The sequence below is a fragment of the Thunnus albacares genome, chromosome 21, assembly GCF_914725855.1.
Source record: "Thunnus albacares chromosome 21, fThuAlb1.1, whole genome shotgun sequence".
Classification (NCBI taxonomy): domain Eukaryota; kingdom Metazoa; phylum Chordata; class Actinopteri; order Scombriformes; family Scombridae; genus Thunnus; species Thunnus albacares.
The window spans coordinates 11,144,024-11,167,511 of record NC_058126.1 but is presented as its reverse complement, the minus strand read 5'-3'; the positions used below and the strand labels follow the sequence as shown (position 1 = coordinate 11,167,511).

At 39.4% G+C, this 23,488-nt stretch overlaps 1 protein-coding gene and 1 long non-coding RNA gene across 4 annotated transcripts; one reads left to right on the top strand and one right to left on the bottom strand.

The window, feature by feature from the left end:
* Nucleotides 1-373: 373 nt before the first annotated feature.
* LOC122972390 lies at nt 374-18,267 on the bottom strand. Its single transcript, XR_006399740.1, has 3 exons — nt 18,255-18,267; nt 13,508-13,510; nt 374-444 (listed from the first exon to the last, which is right to left on the bottom strand). It is a non-coding gene; the product is annotated as an uncharacterized LOC122972390 (long non-coding RNA).
* On the top strand, nt 592-23,057 carry dnajb6b (DnaJ heat shock protein family (Hsp40) member B6b). 3 transcript variants are annotated; one of them, XM_044339429.1, is made up of 10 exons: nt 592-720; nt 7,806-7,928; nt 9,749-9,858; nt 11,325-11,396; nt 11,674-11,775; nt 14,343-14,477; nt 14,586-14,742; nt 14,845-14,915; nt 20,171-20,329; nt 22,042-23,057. In XM_044339429.1, the coding sequence occupies exons 2-10, from the start codon at nt 7,864-7,866 to the stop codon at nt 22,149-22,151; spliced, it is 981 nt and encodes a 326-aa protein (XP_044195364.1). In that variant the 5' UTR covers nt 592-720; nt 7,806-7,863; the 3' UTR covers nt 22,152-23,057. The 3 variants fall into 3 exon arrangements, with proteins under 3 accessions (XP_044195364.1, XP_044195366.1, XP_044195363.1); XM_044339428.1 differs by lacking the exon at nt 592-720 and adding an exon at nt 6,495-6,588 and having other exon boundaries at nt 11,671-11,775; XM_044339431.1 differs by lacking the exons at nt 20,171-20,329; nt 22,042-23,057 and having other exon boundaries at nt 14,845-15,539.
* Nucleotides 23,058-23,488: the final 431 nt, after the last annotated feature.

The window sequence follows — 23,488 nt, the reverse complement described above, 5'->3', positions numbered from 1 at the left end:
ATTTATGGCCATCAAACATCGGAATATGCTTCCAGCTGAGTTTAAACCAGTCATGTCAACATTAATTTCACAGTCATTCAGATTTTAAATTATGATGAATTGTAATTCTACAGTTGTACCGGATGAATGTGCTGGTTTTTATGTGTTGATGTGTGTTTTTAGATTTGTATGCAGAGACTATGTAATGGTGTTGCATGGAAATGAATGTTTTTCTGGTAATTGTTCTGTGTGTACCTGCCCAGGGACTGCAGATTGAAATGAGCTAATAGCTAAATCTGGCATAAATCATCTCTTCTCATTTTGAGATTAATGTTTTTTGTGCATGGTCCATGTTTAATAAAGACTAATTATACTTTTCTTTCTGAAAAAAACAATTAGACACTACATTATTGTTTCAAGCAGAGTATTTTTATGACTTAATACGTGTCTGGAGGGGCTCTTTAACTACAGTACTTGAATAAATGTGCTTAGTTAACACTCCACCAATGCCCATAACCCAACTAACTCTCCACACCCCACTTTTAAACGTTGACAACTCCTGTGCGTTTACGTGGCGTTTCTGTTGTCCGACAGTACGTGAAAGCAGCAGCATATAGTGGGCTAGTCGTTTAGTAGCACCAGCAACGACCAGCCACCAACGGCTGCACTTATCACCGTTTCCATCAGGCGAAGACAGGGGACTAGCAACATCAGAGAGGATCGGACACGTCGCTCAAACAGGCGAGTAGTCTTTGAATTAGTAGATATGTAATTGCTGCTTGTGTCGACATGGTTTTATTTTGCTAAAAAAAAGAGCGTTTAATATGTCCAACGTACGTTAACCGTCTCCTGTAGCATAACGTTAGTGTCAGTTACATGTGGGGATGCTGTGCTGTCGCAACCTGATGTCCTCGCTTATTATCGCTATCATAATGATGAATTATCATTATTATATTACATATTTAATTCTCAGGTGTGTGTGATAGGTAGTTTTAACGTTTAGCTGACCTAAAACACAAAACATGAGTGGAGCTCCTTCTGCTTGGCTGTAACGTTAGCCCCCCCTTAACCTCAATAATGATAACTTAGCTGCACTGTTAGCTAAACAAACCTTTTAAAAAAAAAAAGGCAGTTTATGACCGTTATTGGAAGATTTTACCAAGTTGCTAATGGATCAGGTTAACAGACATAAATGTCATGTTGTAGCTATTTTTCTGCCACCGGTCCAAACATAGTTAGGTTTGGCAATACGAGACTTCCAGTCCGAAATTAAACTTACGACGTCACTATTTTTAGAGATGTTTTCACTTGTTATGTAACCGTGTTGCTATTGTATTATTAGTATTCTTGTGCTGTGTGTGTTCGTACATCTCAAAAATGTTTATTCGGCTTTAAGACTTTCTGGAAGTTTCTGCTTAATCTGATCCTGTGTTTCCTATTTCACAGCAGCACCTATTGTGATGCCTCATTGGTCTGTTGGATGTTAGGAGGTGCAGCTACTTAAACCACACAGGAAACAAACAGTATTTTTTTTAAAGTTTTGTTACCCAATTATCAGTTTCAAAAGTAACTGATGGCTGTCAGTGCTCACAGAGGCCTGGAAGAGAGGAAGTAGTACAGTAGTAGCCTAGTAGCTGTACATTTGAATATTGTACTTGCAAGTGTAATAAAATACAGACAAATAACAGTAGCAGCTGCAACTCATTATTTTAAATAGAGTTTAAGGTAATCAAAATCTTAATTTTATGATATGTAATGTGTATAGAGACAATCAAACTTTATATATATGCTTACAGTGTGTGAGGTGGAAGCTGACTGACAATATCAATATTTTTTAAATCCTTAAAGTAGTTTTTAATGCAAAAATGCCAAACATTTTCTGGTTCCAGCTTCTCAAATAGCAGAATCATATCTGACATTTGAAAACATGAATCATATTTGGATCTGAGAGTGTGTGAGGGGCGTTTTTCACTATTTATGAGTTTTTATCAGATGGAACGATTCAACGACTAATAGAAAAGATAAGATATAGAGTATTACAGATAAAATACAGAATATTACATACTTGTATTGCCATGCCTACCTACAGTACATTTGGACTGGTGACAGAAACATAAAGGGCTGCAACTAATGATTCTTTTCATCAACTTGCAATTATTTTCTTGATTAACTGTTTAATTGTTTGTTCTATAAAACATCTAAAAAGTGCGAAAAATATCCGTCATAGTTTCCTAAGATCTAAAGTGACATCTTGAAATTGTCTGGTTTATTAGTCCGACTGATCCAAACCCAAAGATATGCAGTTTACTGTCACATAAAACAAAGAAAAGCAAAGCAAATCCTCATAAATGATTGTTTGGAACTGAGGAATGTTTGACATTTTTGCATCAAAAATGACAATTATTCTATTATCGAAATAGTTGCCTTATAGCTACACCATAACATTTATAATGTTAACATTCAGAAGCTCGGAAAATGATACTGTAATGGTTATAAACACTGCAAGTAAATAATTGTTACTTGCAGCCTTTTGAGGCCGTAACAAGCAAAGTTTGGTATTTTTACTGGATGAATGACTGATTTTATTTTAATAACTAGACACACTTTAACATGTTAACACACTGTAATGAAAAAACTGCTTTAAAAAGTTAAACAAATAGCGCAGATGAGATGAAACCAGTTGGTATTAGAATATTTTCTGTTCTACAGTAAGTCACGCTGGCATTAACTTCAGGGTTTAACTGGAAAAACACTGAGTACTATGTAAATACTTCTGTACAAAGGGAGCATTTAGGCATACAGAGGTTTGAAATTATTTCATTTTATCATTTGAAAGTTGTTTAAGTCATCAAACCAGTTTCTAAGTGCTTCCCATATAACATTCCCATATATTTAAAAGTAGCAGATTTGTTTGAATGCATTTTAACTCTCACCTAATATCTCCACACATTCAAATTTATGGATTGTTTTCCACTCTGAGAAGACATTGTTCACAGCTGTTTACATTAAATAATCTAATCTTGAGATTAGACAAATGTTTCCACTGTTGTATAAGAGAGAGAAAAGAAAAAAATGAGAAGAAACACAAACAAGCTGCTTACAGTATCTCGCTCGCTCTCTGTAGTGTTTGAACCACAAACACTCTACTTGTTGCTGTGAATCATTTTGGGTGAAGCAGAAGCGTATTAGTGTGATGTGTTTCGCTGTCATCTGTGTTTTGTCAGCTTAGTTTTGTGTTTGGTGCCAGGTTTTTGCTGCTCAGAGTCTGTTTTTATCTGGTGCTCTTGTCTTTGTTAATGTCAGATTTGTGGCGGTGTTTGAGCACTCTGGGTCTCTGACAGAGCTACTCCAGCTGGCTTTTCTTTGATTGCAATCACAATGAGGGCTTCTACTGTATGTAAGTGTTGAGCTTGTTAAAGTACGGAGAAGCAGGGTTTGGCAGGTGATAATTTAAAAATGAAGACCACAGGGGAAAATAAAAAGGGATCTACTTACTAATCTTGGTCAGTCACCATTTTTTTGTGCTTCCAGAGGTGGAAAACATTTACTGATGTCTAATCAGAGATTTTAATCAAGAGATAAAACATAGGGCTGCTGTGCAGGTAATTAACTGGGGAGTTAATGGAAATCATTAAAGCTTTTACAACACCAATTCAACTTTATGAACCCGTACACCGATTATCTGCTGATACTGACGTGATGTTGCTTATAGTAAGTTTGCAGTTTCCAGATGACACTTCAGCGCTTATAACTTGTGATGGCTGTCAATGTTGGAGATATTCAAGCCATGTTGCAGCGTTCCAGTCCTGATCTGTGTACTGTTATATATGTGGAACATTTTTATTATATATTTGTTTATTTTCCTCTAAAATAGTACAGCCAGTCAGTGCACAGCAGTGTAGATATGCTTGATGGCAGCTGAATAGGTCCTTTCATATGATACGTATGATATATTTTGCATAAGGAGAGGTGTTTTGCATGATATATGTGGAGTGTCAGTGTGGGTCTGTATGCCCAGCATAAACTTGATACTGAAGTTCAAATACAGAGCGACAGTATACATCAGCAGACCCATATTATTTAGACGACATTGACTTAGGCTATTTGTCACAAATGTATCAGAGTTGGTGTATGTATTGTAGAGCTGCAACAATTAATCGATTACTTAATAGGCAACACTGTTGATATTTGAATCATCGTTAAAGCACTTCCTGCCTCCCAAATGTGAATATTTTCTGGTTTTCATACTCTTTGATAATAGACTGATCATTTTTGGATTTTATACTGTTAGTCGGACAAGACATTTTGAAAAGTAACTGTGGACTCTGGCGACTTGTAATGGACGGTTTACAGATCACACAGATAATCGTTCAATCAAGAAAATAATTGGAAGATTAATTGATAATGAAAATAACTGTTAGTTGCAGCCCTAATATATGGAGAGATATACAAATATGAATTGCAGTTTAATAATCTTTTATAGTCTGCACACCTTTTCCTGTTTTGAAGTTTAAAACATTTCTGATGTATTTGTGTTTTTAATTGGTAGTTATTTATAATGACTTCATTTCCAGTAAAGTTTACTAACCAAATGTTGCTCAAAGTTTTGTTTTGACTGTTTGATAAGTTTATTGTTCACCTCAGTAAAACTGTTCTGTGCTATATGATGTGTTCTTAGATTGAGAGAGATTCTTTCTAATGTCATCTGAATGTAGGTGAAAACTTGTTCTGACCTGATCTTGAAGCCTGGAGCCAGGAGCTCTATAATGGAATTTACCCTAATGATTATCGACTATGCATACACTATAATCAAACAAATTACTGTATGCAAAACCTAGCTCAGCCCAATACTACAGACAGTTTTCAAATGACAGTCTAAATAAATACTGCTGGAAATAGCCTAACATCATTGTATTTCTGGCTTTACTCTTGTTTCTGATTTCCTCCTCCAAGAATTTGACTTTTATCTACTGTTACACAATATTGGCCCTTCAAGGGAAATCTTCATTGGCACACCGGTGAAGCACAGCTGAAAAAAAAAAAAAAAAAAAAGACTTGAATAGATGTTGTTGAAATCTCTCACTGCTCAACTTGTCTGGAAGCGTTTGCTCCAAAAGTCCTAGAGTCAACGCTTGATGAAAAAGATGAGCACTGAGATCAGACAGTTACTGTTGACTTCTCACCTTTCAATGCAGCCCTCTCAACCATGGACTCTACCTTGATAATCACATATAACCTCTCCCCCACAGCGGCCTTCTTTTTATCTATCCGTCCATTTTGGAGTCACCTACCATAGTTTTCATTTCATTTTGTCTGCTCATGTGTGCTCGTGGCAGTACGTCAAGGTCACATCATAACATCGTAAATTTTCTAAAAGGGCTTGGTGAATCAGCTCTGTCCTTATCTCATACTACTCAAATACTGCACGCAACCGGCTGTCAATTTCAGTTTCATGACTTAAAGATAAATTCAACCGTCACTTTCGTTTCTACAAACTCTTAAAACCACAATGAGAACACAGTGAAATCTTTGCACAAACCACAACAGTGATTAGTTAATTACTCTTGAAGATGAATTGTAGGGGAAATCACTACTTGTATGTTCTGATGTTTACGGGAGGCAGATGTTCCCATAGTCAATTTGCTAAAAAATGTATGAAGTCATTTAGTTAGAGTAGACTGGTCAGGGATTGCAGCTCGGCAGGAATCCAGTGTCAAAATAATGGTTTAAAAAAAAGGCAAAAAACGCTGCTTTTCTACTTGTTTTTCTTCGACTACGCTTTAATGAACAAGAATCTAGACGACCTACTGAATGTCTGACTTTCCTAGCAGTATGCTCGTCAGTAGACTCCAACTTATTTTAGGAAAACGTATAATAATTGACTACTTCTTTTAGTGAACTGATTATAACCATCACCCCAGGTTCACTGAGCCATCATGGGATTGACTGACCCACATCTGTTGCTCACTCCGAGGCACCGTACACGCTGAGCAGAGCAGGAATGCATCAGATTTGGCTGGGTTAGCTGCGTAATGCTGCCACAAGGCATAAATCTGCAGATACATGCACGGACACACACACATAAACACACCGTGCAGAACCAGAAGTTACCACATCTCTTAAGCAGACACTAGTGTCCATTAAATCTCATCTGCTGCAGGGAAATGGTGACGGGTGAGTGGGTCGGTAATGGCTGAATACGAAGGGGGGGGGAGGGAATAAAAAAAGACACATTTAATATGACGAGTCCGGACAGTAGGTTGTTTTCTCACTTTCTGGGTCATATCTCTTCATTTTTAGATTGTGGTCTATATAAGGATGTAGAGCCGGAGAGAAGAAAAAGGACTTTATACATCAGTAAGTGGTGAATTTGACAGGAAAAGAGGGAGACAATAATGATGAAGTGTCAGAGGGAGATTTGGAGGTAGTGCCTGACTCTGGCATCCGTTTACTGCCAGCTCCACGGCCCAACCATGAGTCTTTCACTGGCACTGCCCAGTGCCAAACACCCCCAACCCCCCACATGCTCATAACACACAAACACAATCTAACTGCAAAGGCCACAGGTTATAAATAGCAAACAAACAGGACACAGTGGACTCCCACAGTGTAAGTAACTTATCCTTACTTGTTTGTTTATCATTTTTTTTACTATGACATCTAAAACAAACACCTTAATGATTAATGTTTCTCACTGTGGGTTTCTTTGACATTTCCTTTTCTTGCTCTCTTCAACGCTCTGTCACAGACTTTATAGATTTGTGTTGCACTTAAGCGTCAATGATAAGAGCGTACGTGTATGGAAGTGGAGTCATGAAGTGTGATGCAGTTTCATTTTGGCAAAGCGTACGCAGAATACATGTTTAACTGCAGCTTTAATTGTAGAGAAGAGCTCCGACTTAGCTACTCAGACCGCAGAACAGAGCTTGAAAACCAGAGTGCACTCTGCTTGCACTGGTGTTGAAAGAAAACTTGTGACATACTGTGTTTAAGGCCCACCCACAGCAAAATCAAGAGAGGACCTTAAAGCAAATATGATAAAAGTCATATGACTGACATAAGGAAGCAGCTACTAGACTATATTTGGTTTAGAAAGGGTGTTGTCCAGTGTTTTTTTGTGGCTTGACGTAATGTTTATTTTATCATTTACAGTGTTTATGTCCATAGGTTGCTACAGATTAGATTAGATTTATGTTTGAGTATTGGTGTAGATATGGTTAAGTTGAGAAATAACATTATAAGGATCTTATATCAAAGTTTAGAGTCTAAATCTTGTCGTCTACATCTGCAAAAATGTTCATTCACCATCCACACCGAGTCAAATCTCTTTCAGCTTTTTAGTTGTTGGATTGTTGCAGCTGTCGTCATCCTATACCTACCCAGTAAGGTACAGAGAGAGAGTTTTCATCAGGCCTGTTCTGTCTTGTTTTTGAGAGGCCTCATAACTTCAACATAAGGTCAGGTTTTGAAAAAAAAAAAAAAATAGCTTCATGGTCTTTAGAGCTATCTCCAAAATTCAAAAGCGAAGTATGATTCACATTTTCTCTCTCACAGCCTTGGGGTGAGGGATGATCATCGGGGTTATTATGTAATTTTGCCAGGCTTGTATTAGCTTAGCTGTCCTCCTCCCTGCATCTCTATTTCAGTGCAGTTGATTACATTGTTGGGTTTTGCCCCCTTCCCTCTCCTTTCCAAGTTTACCCCTTCTGGACTGGAAGGGAGGTGTCGTATCCGTCACACATGGCTACTCTCAGTTGAAGAAGATTGCCGGGCGTTATCTCTCCGTGCTAACATGTCTTAACAGAACTTTTACTGTCTTTCCATAGAGGCCAAGAAGGGGACCCTCGCACAGGACGGCACCCACAAACACACACAGACAGAGCCATGGTGGAATACTACCAGATATTAGGAGTCCAGAAAAATGCAACACAAGAGGACATCAAAAAAGCGTGAGTGCCCTGGAGTGTTTTCTCTCCCCACCCCTCCCCCTCCCCCCCTGTTGTTGTTGTTTGAAATGTCACTCAGTGGACTGTAATAGGTTAATCATTGAGTAGTATAAACTGACACAACAGAGACAGACTGCAGTGCAGAAAGTTTCCACTCCTCTCCCTGTAACTTTCCCCCCTGCACTCACCCACTACTCACTGTCGCCCACTGAGCGGACCAGTTTAATTTAATTGCACTTTCTCACAGGTTTCTCAATAACACATTTTGTTTTGAGTGTGAAGTGAAGAGTTTCCGATGAGTTTTGTTGTATATTCAAATGTTAAGGAGACATTGTCCCCAGAGAATCTGAGAAGTGGTTCTAGGAAATGCAGTAAATCACTAAGGGAATAAAAACATGCGAGACAGGAGGAAACTGATGAACACGACTGATTATCGCTGATTACATCAACTTGTAGAAGAGTATTCAGTAAATACAGAGAGACTGCGTTCTGTATGCACTCCGTCTACTTAGAATGTAGTACTTAGAAACACCAATCAATATGTCCTATCTTTAGCCTGTGACCCCAACTCCCTCTTCTTGATCTCTGAATTATTAGCCATGCTAGCAGCACGGCTATATAGATATCAATGTCAGTCCACCATTTTGGTTCAGATTGAAATATCTCAACAGCTATCGGATGCATTGCCATGAAATTTGGTACAAACATTCATGATGAGTATGAATCCTACTGATTTTTACCTAGCATCGCCAGCAGGTTGACTTTTGGGATTACGAGTAAGATACCTTGACTAGGGCTGCAACTACTGTGTATTTTCATTATCAATTAATCTATATAATGTTGTAATGTCTTAGATCTCATGGTGGTGTTATCAGATGTCTTGTTTTGTCTGATCAACAGTCCGAAATCCAAAGATACTCAGTCTTGACAACTATTGAGTAGTTACTTAGCTTAGTTAATGTGCTGATCTCACTAAACCTTGTTAAAAATCAACATGTTAGCATAATGACATTAGCATTTAGCTTAACACACCACTGTGCCTCGGTACAACCTCACAGTGCTGCTAGCATGGGTGTAGACTCTTGTTCGTTGATTAAATGTAATGGATATTAAATTAAAGCCAGGAATAGCACAGATGTTTTAGTTCAACATGTTCAGAATACAGACAAAGATAATGAGTCTTTACGAGCGGCTTCTGACTACAAAGACTGTTATGTTACACGATTATCACCCAGCCTATATTGTTCAACTTAGTCTGGCTGGTTGACCATTGACCAGGCTTTAGACAGCCAGATAATGTCACAGATTACAACAAAGACATCCACTACAAAGACTATTCACCAAAGATCCATAAGGGAGTCAATCCCTGGATTGTGTGCAGCCTTTTTTTCGCCGGCCAACCTTCAGTCCTCGGTCTCATCTGCAGCATCTGTGCGTCCGCTGCCGACACTGCCGTTGGGCTTAGAAGCAAACAGCTGATGCAGCGTAAGCCGCTGTACGAGCCTACGTTGCACGTCAGTGGAGTTCAGCCTGTCTTTGTTATTTCTGCTTCGCTGGGGAGAAGGACGTTATGTTTATGTGTGCATAGAATGATGGTGGTCGTCTGTGTGTTTGGTGTAGTCATGGTTGCCACACTATAAAAAGAAGCATGTGGATATGTGTTTCAGATAGGGGGATGTCTGGTATACATACATACATACATACACATTTTCCACCGCCCATCTTTGAAATAAGACCTGACATCTACTGTGCATGTCACGTTGTGTTCTTCTCTGTCTTGCTTTATAAAGTATATATTTTTACTGTATGGTTTTTTGTTTCAGTTACAGAAAACTGGCATTGAAGTGGCATCCAGACAAGAACCCAGACAATAAGGAGGAAGCAGAGAAAAAGTTCAAAGAGCTGTCAGAGGCATATGAAGTGCTCTCAGATGGTAAGACTTTACTGCCAAGAGAGAAAATCTGATGTATATCAGCCAAGTAAAGTACTGAATATATGATTGTGATGGCTGGTGTTCGTCTGAAGTGAACTGTTTTAAAAAACTTACAGGTCTTGTGATTAGTGCCTCAAATTTCCGAAGTTGACTTTTGTAAGTAAAGTTGCACTTCAGTGTCTGATCACTAGATTACCAATACCATACCTTACATATGAAGCCAATGCCAAAACAATACTTTTTTGATACTTAACTTACTTTTTACTTTACTTATTTACAATTATTTTAATTGAAAAATCTATCAAATATCTTTTCTGTAATTTTATGTACATCTTTTTGTACATACAATTACAGAAAATAGTGAAAAATACTCATCACAAGTACCCAGAGCCCAAGGATGTCTTCATTTTTCTGGTTTTAAGCCTTTAAATGTTAAATTTGGTTTAAACACAAGCAACCTGACAAGAAGTTTGCCCGAATAAAGTCTAACATTGGCGGATTATGTTTTTAAATAAGAAACAATCTGATCATAGAGAATATTTTAACAATTGATACTTGGTTCAACAAATTTAGGTCTGTAACAAAAACTGAGAGAATAGAGAGAAAACACAAGTGTTAAAGAAATCTTGAGCCCATCAATTCAGAAACTCCAGGAGACATTGATGTCTAAAAAAAGATTTATCGACAAACACAAACTTTATCGACAAAGGAAATAGCAGTCACAATAATTAGACCCAGTGAAATGCTCGGGCACATCTGAAGGTTAAGAGTTGAACCACTCTCAGTTATTCAGGCAGCGCCCAGCTGACCTTGTCCATAGTCACAACATCGACAACACAAGATCGTTTACTTTAGCACTGTCTCTATGGCAACAATCATAAAGACAGGTCAGCTCAACCGGGAAGGAGACAGCTGTCTGCCCCTCACTGTCTGTTTGTCTAAGGAGCATTTCACACATGAAGCGTTTCATATATGACACGTATATGAAAACTCAGCCCGACTGCTTACATGTAAATTTATAACGAATCAAAGCAGGTAAACAATTCCATCAGTCACGTTTCTGTTTCTTAAGTGGATGTGATTTCCAGAATAATGCTGTAAATATGAGTGTAGCACATTGAGAATTCAGATATACGTCTGAGAGCACAGCAGAGGCCTGTAACATTTTCATTGTCAGTCACAGTTATGCACCAGGCATCCAGTCACAAGAAGCAGACATTGTTAGTCTTTGCAGGGCACAATGTCTGCATTGTTTCCTGGGGTGTGTATTTCTTCTGGTATGGCACAAACTTCTTGTGTTTGTGTTTTCCTGTTTGTCAACATTTAAGTGAAGTAAATGATCGAATGGGATGGTTGGGGCGGCTCCTAACAGGCACCCTGACAGAGATTTACAGTACCACAGGGTGGTAATTTTCTCCATATGTTGGTCTGGTTTTATCTTGATCTCTTATCTCTCATCACCACAGAAAACAAGAGGAATATTTATGACCGATACGGCAAAGAAGGTCTGTCAGCAGGAGGAGGAGGAGGAGGAGGAGGTAAGGAGAAGACTTAAATAACAAAATATTTATGTCATCGCAATGGAGATGATCATTAAGATCATCAGTGCTATCATAGAGAAAATATGACAAACATGAAACATAAGCTACGAGTAGTAACATATTAACTTTTATTAGTTCAAATTAAGCACAGTAAGAGCTTTGTATTGCACGGATATATTTTATGATCTATTATTATAGCCCTGTTTATAATCCTATCTCGGAGAAATAATTATGTAATTTATGAGCTTTGTCTTTGTTTAATGTTGCACAGGAGGCCATTACGATCACTTTGGTGGCAGCAGCTTCACATTCCGTAATCCTGAGGACGTTTTCAGGGAATTCTTTGGTGGCAGAGATCCATTTGCAGACTTTTTTGGTAAGTCCATCGGATTCCTGTCGCGTACAGCATCACAGAGCAAACTGGTCTGTGCCCTTAGAGGCCCTGCGGGGATTTCTTGGTTTCATTAAGGAAGAACCGAGGAGAGTTATAGACTGTTGACTATGTAATAGCTATTATTAACTTCATATTCTTATCTGGTCAAAAATATACATGCATGACCGGGGGAATGCTCAAGAGACTTATAGAGAGAGAGAGAAAGGGAGAGACTTATATGAAAATTATAGGCTTATATGAAAGCTACAGTGTTATTTTGCCTGTTAGCTGTTAGCTAGCAGCTCCTGCTGTGTAGAAATGTGGAAGATAGAGCATTAGACCCAGGAAACTTTCTGTAAATCCGGGCGCTAATCCCCACAGCAATGTAATGTGCATCTCCAATATGCTGTACGATGTTCACCTCAGGAGGTCATCTGCTGCTAAATGTCACATGTTAGAAAACAATGAGTATCTCTGCACTTTGTCATTAACCTGGAGCTCGTTAATATACTCCACCCTGTTGAAATATTACATTTGCTTGTTTTAAAGGAAGGGCTGAAAGGAAAGCAGGAAAAAAAAAACACCGCTCTGGTACTTTTTAATCAGATGAGGGAAATAACAAGAAGGAAAGTTATTGTACTGCTGGTAACTGTATTATACTGTTGACCAGCGGCTGCACATTTGTTGAAATCACAGCGTCTTATAGAGCCAAACAGCTGATTATATCACATGTAGAGTAGTTTTAAATGAAGCATAATCTAGTAATAGGAGTTTAGCGCCTGTCCTGGGTTGTCTGGGTTCAGCAAAAGGCTGATTGGAAGGCATGTGTAGTTCACCCCGTGTAGCTCTAAATATGGAGCTCAGACGCAGGCAGAGGATGGATTTGAACGTCTACATCACTCAACTGGAATGCTTTCAAAAATAGCTTCCGTATTAAAACAAAAGCAGATGTAATAACGGCAAGTGTGTGTGTCCGCATGTGTCAGAGCACATGTAAAACGTGGTACGACGCAACCCCGGGACAAACTCTCTGTTCTGAATTAGCAGCACTCGTAGGGAAAGACAAGAAAGCAGACATGAAGTTTTATATCAGATTATGTTTATAAGCCGTGACACTGGCATGTATTTATTAACATAAATGGGATAAAGCGATAGATCACAGCTGTTGCTGTTTACGCTCTTCAGTAAACAGCGACAGTAAAAAAAGCAGAACCATAAAGCTGTCGACACCGTCACACTGAAGAGTAAAGTTCAAGTTCTATTTAGACCGAGACAGGATACGTTTCTTCCTTGGAGAAATGTATATAAGCAGCCTTTTTTTAAATTTTTTTTTTTAAACTTTTCTTAAAATGGCTGCCACAAAGAGCGTTCAGATATGTTTTTAAAATCCCATCCAGCCTCCAGTCCTGACTGTCCAGCAGCTCGTCTCAGTGAACAGCAGCTGGTCCTCTGGATCTGTCACTCACCCACCTCAGAGCAGCCAGCACACTCAGGAGGGGCAGGGTGTGTGTGTGTGTGTGTGTGTGTGTGTGTGTGTGTGTGTGTATGTGTGTGTGTGTGTGTGTGTGGGTGCTGTTGAGACAAATACAGATCCACATGATGACGAGGGCTTAGTCGTCTGCCAAGAACAGCACACACTCATTCTCCAGTGAACATGTGAAGAAGTAAATGAGGAGGCGATATCAAAGAAAGAAGGAAAAACTGCAGAAATGATGTGTAACCATTGAAATGAAACAAACTTGATCGATTATACGTCCTGTTCCTTTTTCTAATCATGTAGTTATATTTTTAGACGTTATGTTATACCTGTACATTCTGTACAACACCCACTGACTGTCATTTTTAATTTATTCAGTGCTATTATGCCCTGTGCTATGTTGCATAGGCGTGGCACATTCTTCACTGATTTAATCTCAGGTTTTTGTGCTCGACAGCACTTTGCTTTTTCTTTAAGAAAGCCTTAACTCGTTAAACTCAACTCTCTCTTCCCCTCTCTTCGCGTACGCTGAACATGTCCACGAGAACTTAAGCAGAATTCAAATGTTAAAGCAGCGTTTCTCTCTTTCTTCCTCTGATGTCTTACATGACAGCTTTGTTAGAGCTAAGCTGTCTCCTTTGATTCTCCCGTCAGGTAAATGGACAGTAATGCGGTTACAACAGTGGTCAGGGGATACTTTTATTTTAAGCTTTTTTCTGGCAGAAGGAACAAGGGGAGCTTTCTTGTGGCTGCCTCGGATCGGAACATTCAAGGTTGAAGGAGGAGTCCTCTTTCAGTAAACGGTGCCAGTGAATCCAGCCTTATCCTGCTGGGGTGACCCAGATTGGCAGTGCGCAATTAGTAGCATGTCCACGGGGCTTTAGGATGAGAATTAGCGGTGGGCACTTTGACAGTTTAGGGTTAAGATTCTAGAAATTACACATCGGTCCACTTTCATTCATCACAGCTTGTTTTGTTGTTGTCGTTGTTGTTATCAGGCACTTAGACATCAGCTTTAAAGCTTTTTGAGAACAAAATGTCAAGAGTCTTAGAATATCAATCACCGAATGATCCGCTGTGATTCCCTCCACAGCTGATGACCCCTTTGACGATTTCTTCGGAGGTCACAGTCGCCACAGGGGCGCGAGCCGAAGCAGGACGGGCGGGTCGCTCTTTGGTTTCGGGAGCTTCCCGGCGTTTGGACACGGCATCACCGGGTTCGATTCAGGTGTGTAACATCCCAACAAAACAACCTCACATTTAGTGGATCCTGGATTCATCAAGAATTCATGACGCTTCTTAATTGTAACGTTCTTAAACGCACGCTCTTTTGTAGGTTTTAGCTCATTTGGAGATATGGGTGGAGGAGGATTCACTTCCTTCTCTTCTTCATCTTTTGGCGGCGGCGGCGGCGGAGGAGGAGGAATGGGTAACTTCAGATCTGTGTCAACCTCCACCAAGTTCATCAACGGCAGAAAAATTACTACAAAACGGTACCTTGATGTCAAACTCAGGAGCATTTTTAAAACTATCAGACTGACTCCATGATCTCTAAAGAGCCTTCCTCATCTGCTTTTTTTTCCCGTCTCTAACAGGATCGTGGAGAACGGCCAGGAGCGGGTCGAAGTGGAGGAGGACGGTCAGTTAAAATCTCTAACAGTTAATGGTAAGGAGCAGCTCCTAAGACTGGATAACAAGTAATAATCTCACCACAACATTTGACCAACATACAGTTTTCTCACCTGGAAAAACTCGCCCAGTGACTATGTTTGCTACCGGCAGTTGGTCTCTCCTCTCTCTCTCTCTCTCTGTCCTCCCGCATCTCATTCCCGAAGAACAATTTTTCTCATTTTAGCTTAGCTTCAAGGGAGGTGAGAGAGACGTTCACAGTATTTGTATATTTGTATTTATTCCATTATTTTAGGGGACCATCTTGCTGGGATTTGTGTTTTTTTTTTGTTTTGTTTACCAAAATAAATTAATTGTATATTTTACTTCAGCCATATGCACAGAGCTGGGTACGTGCTATATAATATTGTTTTTTTTCCTTTGGGGTAGATATTTGTCTTTCTTTTTGTAGCAGGAAAACAAGATGCTGTACATTTGACTTACGCATGTCATTTTTGCTCCTCATTTCATTTGACCAATTTAACAAGAGAATGATTAAAGCTTAACCACTTCGCCCTAATGTCTTTAACTTCACCTTGCTAACCTGTTAGCTGTTATCATGTCCACGCGTGTGTACTATGAATGACATAGATTATTAATAAATTAATTATAATAATGTGCATTTTTCTTCCTTTTTTTCATTTGTTTGTGTATTTGGGAATATCACAGTTTGTTGCATTTGTTTCTGCATGATTGCTGATTCCAGGAGGCTGCTTCACAGTAACACAAACCACACAACACGTTTACACTGTTAATGCACAGACATTTTTTTTTTTTTTTCCCCCATTGTTTGTAAAAAAAGAAAATGAAAATAAAAGAGTTCAGATCTGGTCAATAAACTTCAGTTTGATTTCGTGGAAGGGTTTGTCGCAGTCACCTGGTGTCTGTGTGATATTTCTTTTTGCTTGAGTGGCTTTTGATCTTCTCACTCTTCCTGGAGGGGTGGAGGTGTGAGGTGTGTGTGTGTGCTTTGTGCCTGATCACGTTTGAAACCTGCTTCACACAACCGCAAAAAATAAAGGAAACCACAGCGGCTGCCTCTTTTCGTACACTCACTACCCATCATATATCTCACCGTGTGCATATTTAACCTACTAATGCATCAGTGTGAGTTAAGATGACTCATATTAGGGCTTGGTCACTGATACTACACTACATGATTTTGTGCTACATGTGCTCTTACTTAAATAATCCACTCACTTCCTGGAAATCATGAGTAAGATAAAAGTCAAATTAATTAATTTTGTGTATCTCTAAAGTGGGTGGTAGGTATGTTTTACCTCTACAGGCCAGGTGAGGATGAATCAACACCCACCTTCATGATTCATGTGCCCTTCCTCTTGTTTCTTCATTTCCTTTTTTGCTCCTCCTATCTAGACATATTTATGGGTCTATAAAAGAGCTGATAGTGCACCTCTTGAATACATCCTCAAACAGATCTTGTGCTCTGCAGAGCCAAATGAAGGACTCATAACTAAACTAATCATATTCGTGCAATCCTTCTATCCAAACCTTATCTGACACTGTAGCTGAGAAAATCCAACTCATGTGGGTCTGAATTTTGTTTCATTAGGAGACATTCATGAATACATGCATTCTGTCTCATTTAACATGAGATAGGCTCAGATTCAAAGTTAAATTGGGTGGTGCACGAAGTATAATTGCAGTTGGCTCAAAGGTCAGTGTGTACAGAGAAGAGTGTGTGTGTGTGTTTCTTGTGGAATGTGCTCGGGGCTAGTTTATTTACACAAGCCCCGCTGCATATTTTTGTGAGAGGCAAGTCAGGAAAACTAAAGAGAAAGAAAAGAGCAGGGTGAAGCCTTCAGCTGAGCGTTCATACTTAACAGCATGACTCTGACATGTGATGTTTTTGTATGGATGAATAGAATATGAAGGCTGTGTTTGTGTGTTGGTGGGGTGAATGTCATGTCTTCAAGCGTGCTGCTTGTGTCAGTTTTGGCCCCCTTAATTTCCTCTTTTTTTTTTCCGACAGTGCTGATAGAAATGGTGGCTGCGCTTGCGCAGTGCTGTTGCTAGGTGACACTGCAGCCCTGCACCAATCTCTATTTCTTACATAGAGCCCCCCCCCCAACCCCTCTCTGTGTCGGTGTGTATTTGTGTGTTAATGTGCACAATAGATAAGGGAAGGGGATTATTACATTAACTAACAATGAAAGTGAAGTACAGTAGCAATATCTCCTCATAAATCACATGGTCTTCATCTTTGGATCTACACAGATGTCAGTATTTTAATTTCATATTTTTTGAATTTATATTAAACTTACAGGAATCTGTAGAAGTCAAGATTCACATGATTAACTTGTTATAAAGAGATAATTAAGCGGCTGAATAGGTTGCTGCAGAAACAGGGATTATATTTATGGTGCAATAGCGCCCTCTCCTGGATAAACAGGGGTTCTGCATGCTAGAATTTAGGGCGGTTTCTAAAAACCGTATAGTCTAGGAAATAACCAGTGTAAAATAAGTAAAAGTAAAATGATTAGACCATAATTCATTTTGAAATGTCCATTGGGAAAAAAGAAATGCTGCCTTTTATCAGACATTTGATTTGAAGATGATTTGATTTGATCATGTGGCCACTAGATGACACTGTTTGTGTACAAAAGACAGCATGACATCACAATTTCCACAACAGGAACCACAAATCCTGAAGAAGCTGGACTGGAGCAACACATGACATGTGATTTTTGTAATTTTTTTTTAAAATGTAAAAACTTTCCTCAAACTGACCGTCAAACATGTCATCATAATTCATATTTAACTGCACTTTCTCTTTTCATCAGTTATGATTTGATAAAATCTGCCTTTCTTCAAGAGGCCATTGTAGAGCTTCCTCTCATTAAAAAAAAAGTCTTGCAGCCTTTTCCTCCATCCATCTTTTCCACTATGACACCTAATGCTATGATTTCCTGTCCAAGAGTTTCCCTGTGTTATGAAAGATGGCTTCCTGTTGGCTGAAACCAGCATCCAGTTTTAATCCCACTCCACCTCATCTGCTTGACAGCTAAACATGAAACCTCGGCTCGGCCCTGGGCCACTGGCCGCTTTATGAACGATGGGAAAGATAAGCTGCCAGTTTCTCTTTGGCCGTGTCTGAACAAGGACACGGACAGTATCTCTCTTTAGCAGTGGAGTCACATCAGCACGACGGTAGACTTCTTGAACCGGGGGGAAGGTGGACTGTTGAAAATAATCTGGTCCACAGTTGTAGTTGTCATGTAGGGTTAGCCTCCTCCTGTACGATGATTTATTTTAGGCTCTCTCAGTCCTCCAGCCTGCTGCAGTAAGGCTGGTTTTTGTCACTATGCAGCAACACATACAGATAGACACATATATTTTGTGTCTGTGTGTGTTTAGGCATTAACCCTGATGTTTGTGCTTGTTTCGGTGTAGACAGTGCACACCAAACTAGCCTTCACAGACACACACACACACACACGGCATTGTTTGTCCTGGAGACTAATGACAGGCACTCTGAAGACAATAGCTGCAAATGAAAGCATCCAGGAACTCGACTGTGTTCACTCTGCTTCTCAAATTAAGTCCTTGATCCAGTAAACAAAAGGCCTCTTTTTATGAGCATTAAAAGATCTCATTATCATCATTGCTCTTTGATATTGCTTTGTTGAAATTAATTAAATGATGATGGATTATGCGGCTTGATAGCGGAAGGAATCTTATCACCCAGGTAACCGGACCGTGATAGATGCAAATATTGATCCTCTGGAGCAAAAGGACGCTGGAACAAAGCGCACAACTTTAAAAGTCACACGCACGTTGTGGCTTAATCCAGCTGTCTAACTTCGCCGCTGCAAGACTGATAGGATCACCAGATGTCTTACAAAGGGGGCAATGCAGGTTGAGATTAGTTTTTTTTTCTCCCAAAAGTGGATGGAGACAGAGTAGCTGCAGCCTTGAGAGTAAAGCCACCAATTGTCCTGTTTTCTGTTCACTCCACTGGGAGCTGGAGCCCTGCAGGGTCGACTCGGAGTGTGTTCGGTGGCTGATTTGCAAACTCTGAAATAAAGAAAGCCTGGTCTTTAAAGTTCAGGTGTGTTTAGCAAGAAAATAACCTACATTCTACAAAATAACGCACCCAATCCGACCTTAACACACTCACAAAGCATCTGTGACGAAGAGACCGACATGGGTCAAAATAGATGACCTGCAGTAATAAGATGCCTTTTTCAAGGAGAATTGAAATCCGGTGACGTCTTTGTCTCTGTTTAGGCCATGCAGCCGTCCTTGATTGCCTCAAAACCCTTGAGCTCCTCTTGAAAGAATTGAAAGATCTCTACCCTCCTATACCTATAAAAGGCACATCTATGTTACGTAAAGGAAAACAACATCAAGGATAGTGTTTCCATGTAGCCAAAATGTCCTGCGTAGTTTTACTATCTACATTAAAGTGACTATATGTTTTCGTTGAGGTGGCTTTTGCTCCTGCAGGTATACAACAAATATGTCAAACAAAGCTGCCACTTCTCTTAATGACTTGTGATTTGCTCAAGGCCGGGGCTCTTACACACCGTGCAGGGGATTTGAAATGCTGGTGCAGATCCTCCTCTAAATAGGACCAGCTTCAGCACGGCGAGCATCTGGCCTCTTTTCTTCTCCTCTCCACTGCCTTAATTACACAACACAATGGCGATGAGATCTGCCTGTAATCTCGCAGCATAATAAGTCTCCCCCTTTCCTCCCCCCCTGCTATACCCTGCCTGTCACTAATTCAATATAAATGTAAATTACCTAGAGAAAAGAATAACCAAATCTCATTTTATTTACATGACTAATCACAATAAAGTCAGGCAGATGAAATATGAATGAAATATATGGTTGGCGTTTGAAAAAGAAAGGCTTGTATTGCCTTGGGGACTCTTTGAACTTCTTGTTTTATATCATCTTTGTTGTTTCATGTTGGTTACATCAATATACCTTTTTGCACTTGTGCTCAACTTGCTGTAATAGGTGTGTGTATCTATTTTGTTTTCTGTCTGATTGTATTCACACTGCCAAGGGCGTCACAAGGTAATATGTTTTCCTTTCAGCTTACTTTTTTTTTTTTTTTGGTACCGCACATCTCATGTCAGAGGGCTGAAACTCACAGAAGCTACACAGAAATGAAAAAAAAAAGAGATCTAATGCTGGATGAAACACCTCAGGCTATCCATCCAGACAGCGAGAAGGTTTTAGGTGTGATTCATTCCCTCTCTGCTCTGCCCACACCCACAGACATCGGCGCCGAAGACCACTTGGAGGACGAGTTTCGTCGCCGCAGACAGAATACACTTCCTGGCCTCGGCTTACATCAGCGCTACCTGAGGAACTCCGCCCAGAACCCCTCAGAGGAAGAGGAGGAGCACGGCCTACAGAGCCTGGGACTAACGAGAGGTCCGCCCACCCGCCACCGCAGGGCTGATTAATTACCAGCAGACAGTGCTCTCCTTTAAAGAGTAGAGTCTTAATAAACGCGGCTAATTGTCTGCTTTTGTGTCTGATGGCCACACAATGGATGATGACGAAGAGTGGCGTGCTTGATTGGCAGATGTAAACACTGAGAACAGAGGTGTTCATTAGCTGGCTCTGTTCTACACCGCGGTAACGACCAGAGGTCAGAGGTTGCCCCCTGTTTTCCTTCAGGGGGTCAGGAAGTCACGCACAAAAGCTGAGCAATTATCTGCAGCACACAGTGTTTTATAATAGCAGCTTCATTAGTTAAGTAGGGAACCTTTAATTTCACTGAGCATATAGTCCCTGCTGAGATGCAAACAAAGGCCGCAATTCTCTCTCTGAGATAATGACTCAGATAACGACTCAAATATGGTGCCTCGGAGAATGAGTTTTCAACTACTGCGGCTGTTGGCTGAAACTTAGATTTCCGAATGTGACAATAATCAGTAGCACTTTCTAATGATTCACCATTTTGATGTGTTTTCAATGATTGATAAAGTATTAATTAAGGCTTTGTCAGAAAGTTACAAGAACAACTTTTCCCTCACAACACTTGTTTGTCTTTTTTAGCTCTTGAATTCATTATCAGTGGACTGTCTGACCTCTGACCGTTTGGAAAAGATCTTCTCGTACTTGAGAACAACCGGGCCTATTTAAAAATTAGGAAATATTGCATGTGAATAATTGCATTCAAGATTTACGATGGATTTTTTTTGGTTCACTTCGAAAAATCTGTAACAAAATCAGTTTTATGAGAATTTCTAAATGTGTCAAATACTGTATGATAGTACATTACATATCATTACATAAGGTCTGTGAAACTGACAGCAACTATGGACTTACAATAGCATCATAACGAAGAAATAACTTAAATTGATGATGTGCAACAACAAATAACTTTCACTCAGGTGAAGTTAAAGATCCCCTTCAGACATGTTTTAATCTATATACGGTAAAATATTTGATGATAATTTGTGTCTAATATAGTTTTTCCACAGAAAAAGTTACATTATCTTGTTAAAATTGTTAAATTGACATCTACTCCTTCTCCCTCATTAAAAATCCAGAATGTATGAATATGTAAATATTCATGTATTCTAGATATAGTTTAACTGCTGGACACAAGATGTCTCCTACTTCACTGTGAAGTCCATCCTCAGTGTTTGTGCACTGGAAGCTTCAACTTTCCACATCACACTTGTATAAGCTGCATACTGGACCACGATTGGCTCCACACTAGTTGTGATGTCACAGATCCTTCTCGTAGGTACACGTGTTAAACTGAGATTTTCAGTGAGCAGCAGATGAATGTGAAAACAAACTCTTCATGTACAACATTCGAGTGAAGGAACAAGTAGAAAAACACATTTTTGAGTGGAGGAGGACTTTAAACCATGAAACTAACCTTTCTGACTCCATAGGGGTCAAGGGTCAACAACTACAATATGAGCAGAATACAAAAGGATCATATCATAATCTGACAAACCAAAAGTCATTCTTTTTAATGGCTTGTAACTGATCTCTAAAGCATTATTAAAGTATTTACAGACCATTAATAAAGCCGTTACTGTGGTTACAGTATCTTATTAGAAAGTGGTAACAAAAATAAAAAATATTTAATGATTGTTTGTTTTCTTCTTCTTCCTCTGCAGGACACATGGACACCAAGAGAAAGAAACTGTGGTTAAAGGAGGCAGAGTCCAAAAAGAAAAGAGCCGCTCGACTCTTCCCCCGATTTGGCGGACTTGGTGCCTTTTTTTAAACGCCCTCAGACAAATACTTATACGCACACACCTACAGTATCTATATTTGTTGGCAGAAGTGCCATCAATCATACGTGGCATTAGTTCATCTTTGCTTTGTATCCGAGGCCCTGCTTTCATCAACGGTAGCCAGCAGAGACCTCACTTCAATGTTTTGTTTTATCCATGATACATTTTTATTTTAGTTGAGCTTCTGCTAATTCTGTATTTATTGTGGGTGGGCCCTGCGGACGTACTGTACAGTGAGAATTCAGAACCTTAATTAATCTCTGATGATTGGACTTTTCCCACTTTTTACAGCACATGTTTTTTAAAAAGTGTTGTTGGGTTTGAAAGTATGCAGGTGGAAGGAGAATTACGGTAGCAGCCTTGTTTGTGATAAGCATGAAAATTACTGCACTAATGCTGTATAGCATGTGAGAATAAGTGAAGGTCAAGCTATTCAGTGGATCTTTTTTTTTTTTCAATAGAGAGAAGGAACGAGAGGGATATCTGGAGACAGAATGAAAGTAGTGAAGAGTGAGGCGTATTACAGAAACACGTCCTGCTCACTCCTCCATCATACATGAAAACTGACTATCAACACTCTGGCAGTAACATTACCCACTCTTTTCCCACTATTCCCACAGGGTGAAAAATAACTGTTAACCTCTCTCAGAGTCATTATTTTGTTTTCTTTTTTGTTGTTGTTGTAGGATTCTTTGTACAGAGTGGATTCAGCAACATGTTAACCTTCAGTGGGTGTTTGTGTTTAACTGATTTCTTAAACAAAATGTCAGTTTCCCTCAACTGATTTGTCCTTGACAGTTTGTTCTCATTATTATGTGGGAATGTGGACGTGTAGACATTCAAGATATGTTCATTTTTTATGGACTCCTACCAATAAATGCTTTAAGAAAAACTAATCTTCATGGGTAGCCATTTTTAATTCTATCTAATGGTATCAAATCTATATTAGAGAACTTTATTGATCCCCATATACAGTGTCAAACAAATCACAGCAGACATACTGCCACTACAGTATTAACACTAACACACAAATTAACACATATACATATGAGGACATTAGAGTAGCTCAAGCCACTAGACAAAAAAAACCCCAATGTGAGTACAATTAATCAATTAATAAAAAAAAGGCTGATCATAACTCATGCATCTAAAAGGAACACATAAATAAAAAATAAAATATGAAATGAAACCTTGTCAAAGAATTGTCAAAAGTACAACTCATATCTCAAGAAACAAGTAAATATCACATGTCCTTCATAGGTTTCACAGCTGTGGGCTCAAAAGTCCTTCTAATAGTTCTGTGGAGCATCTGGACATCTGTATAATG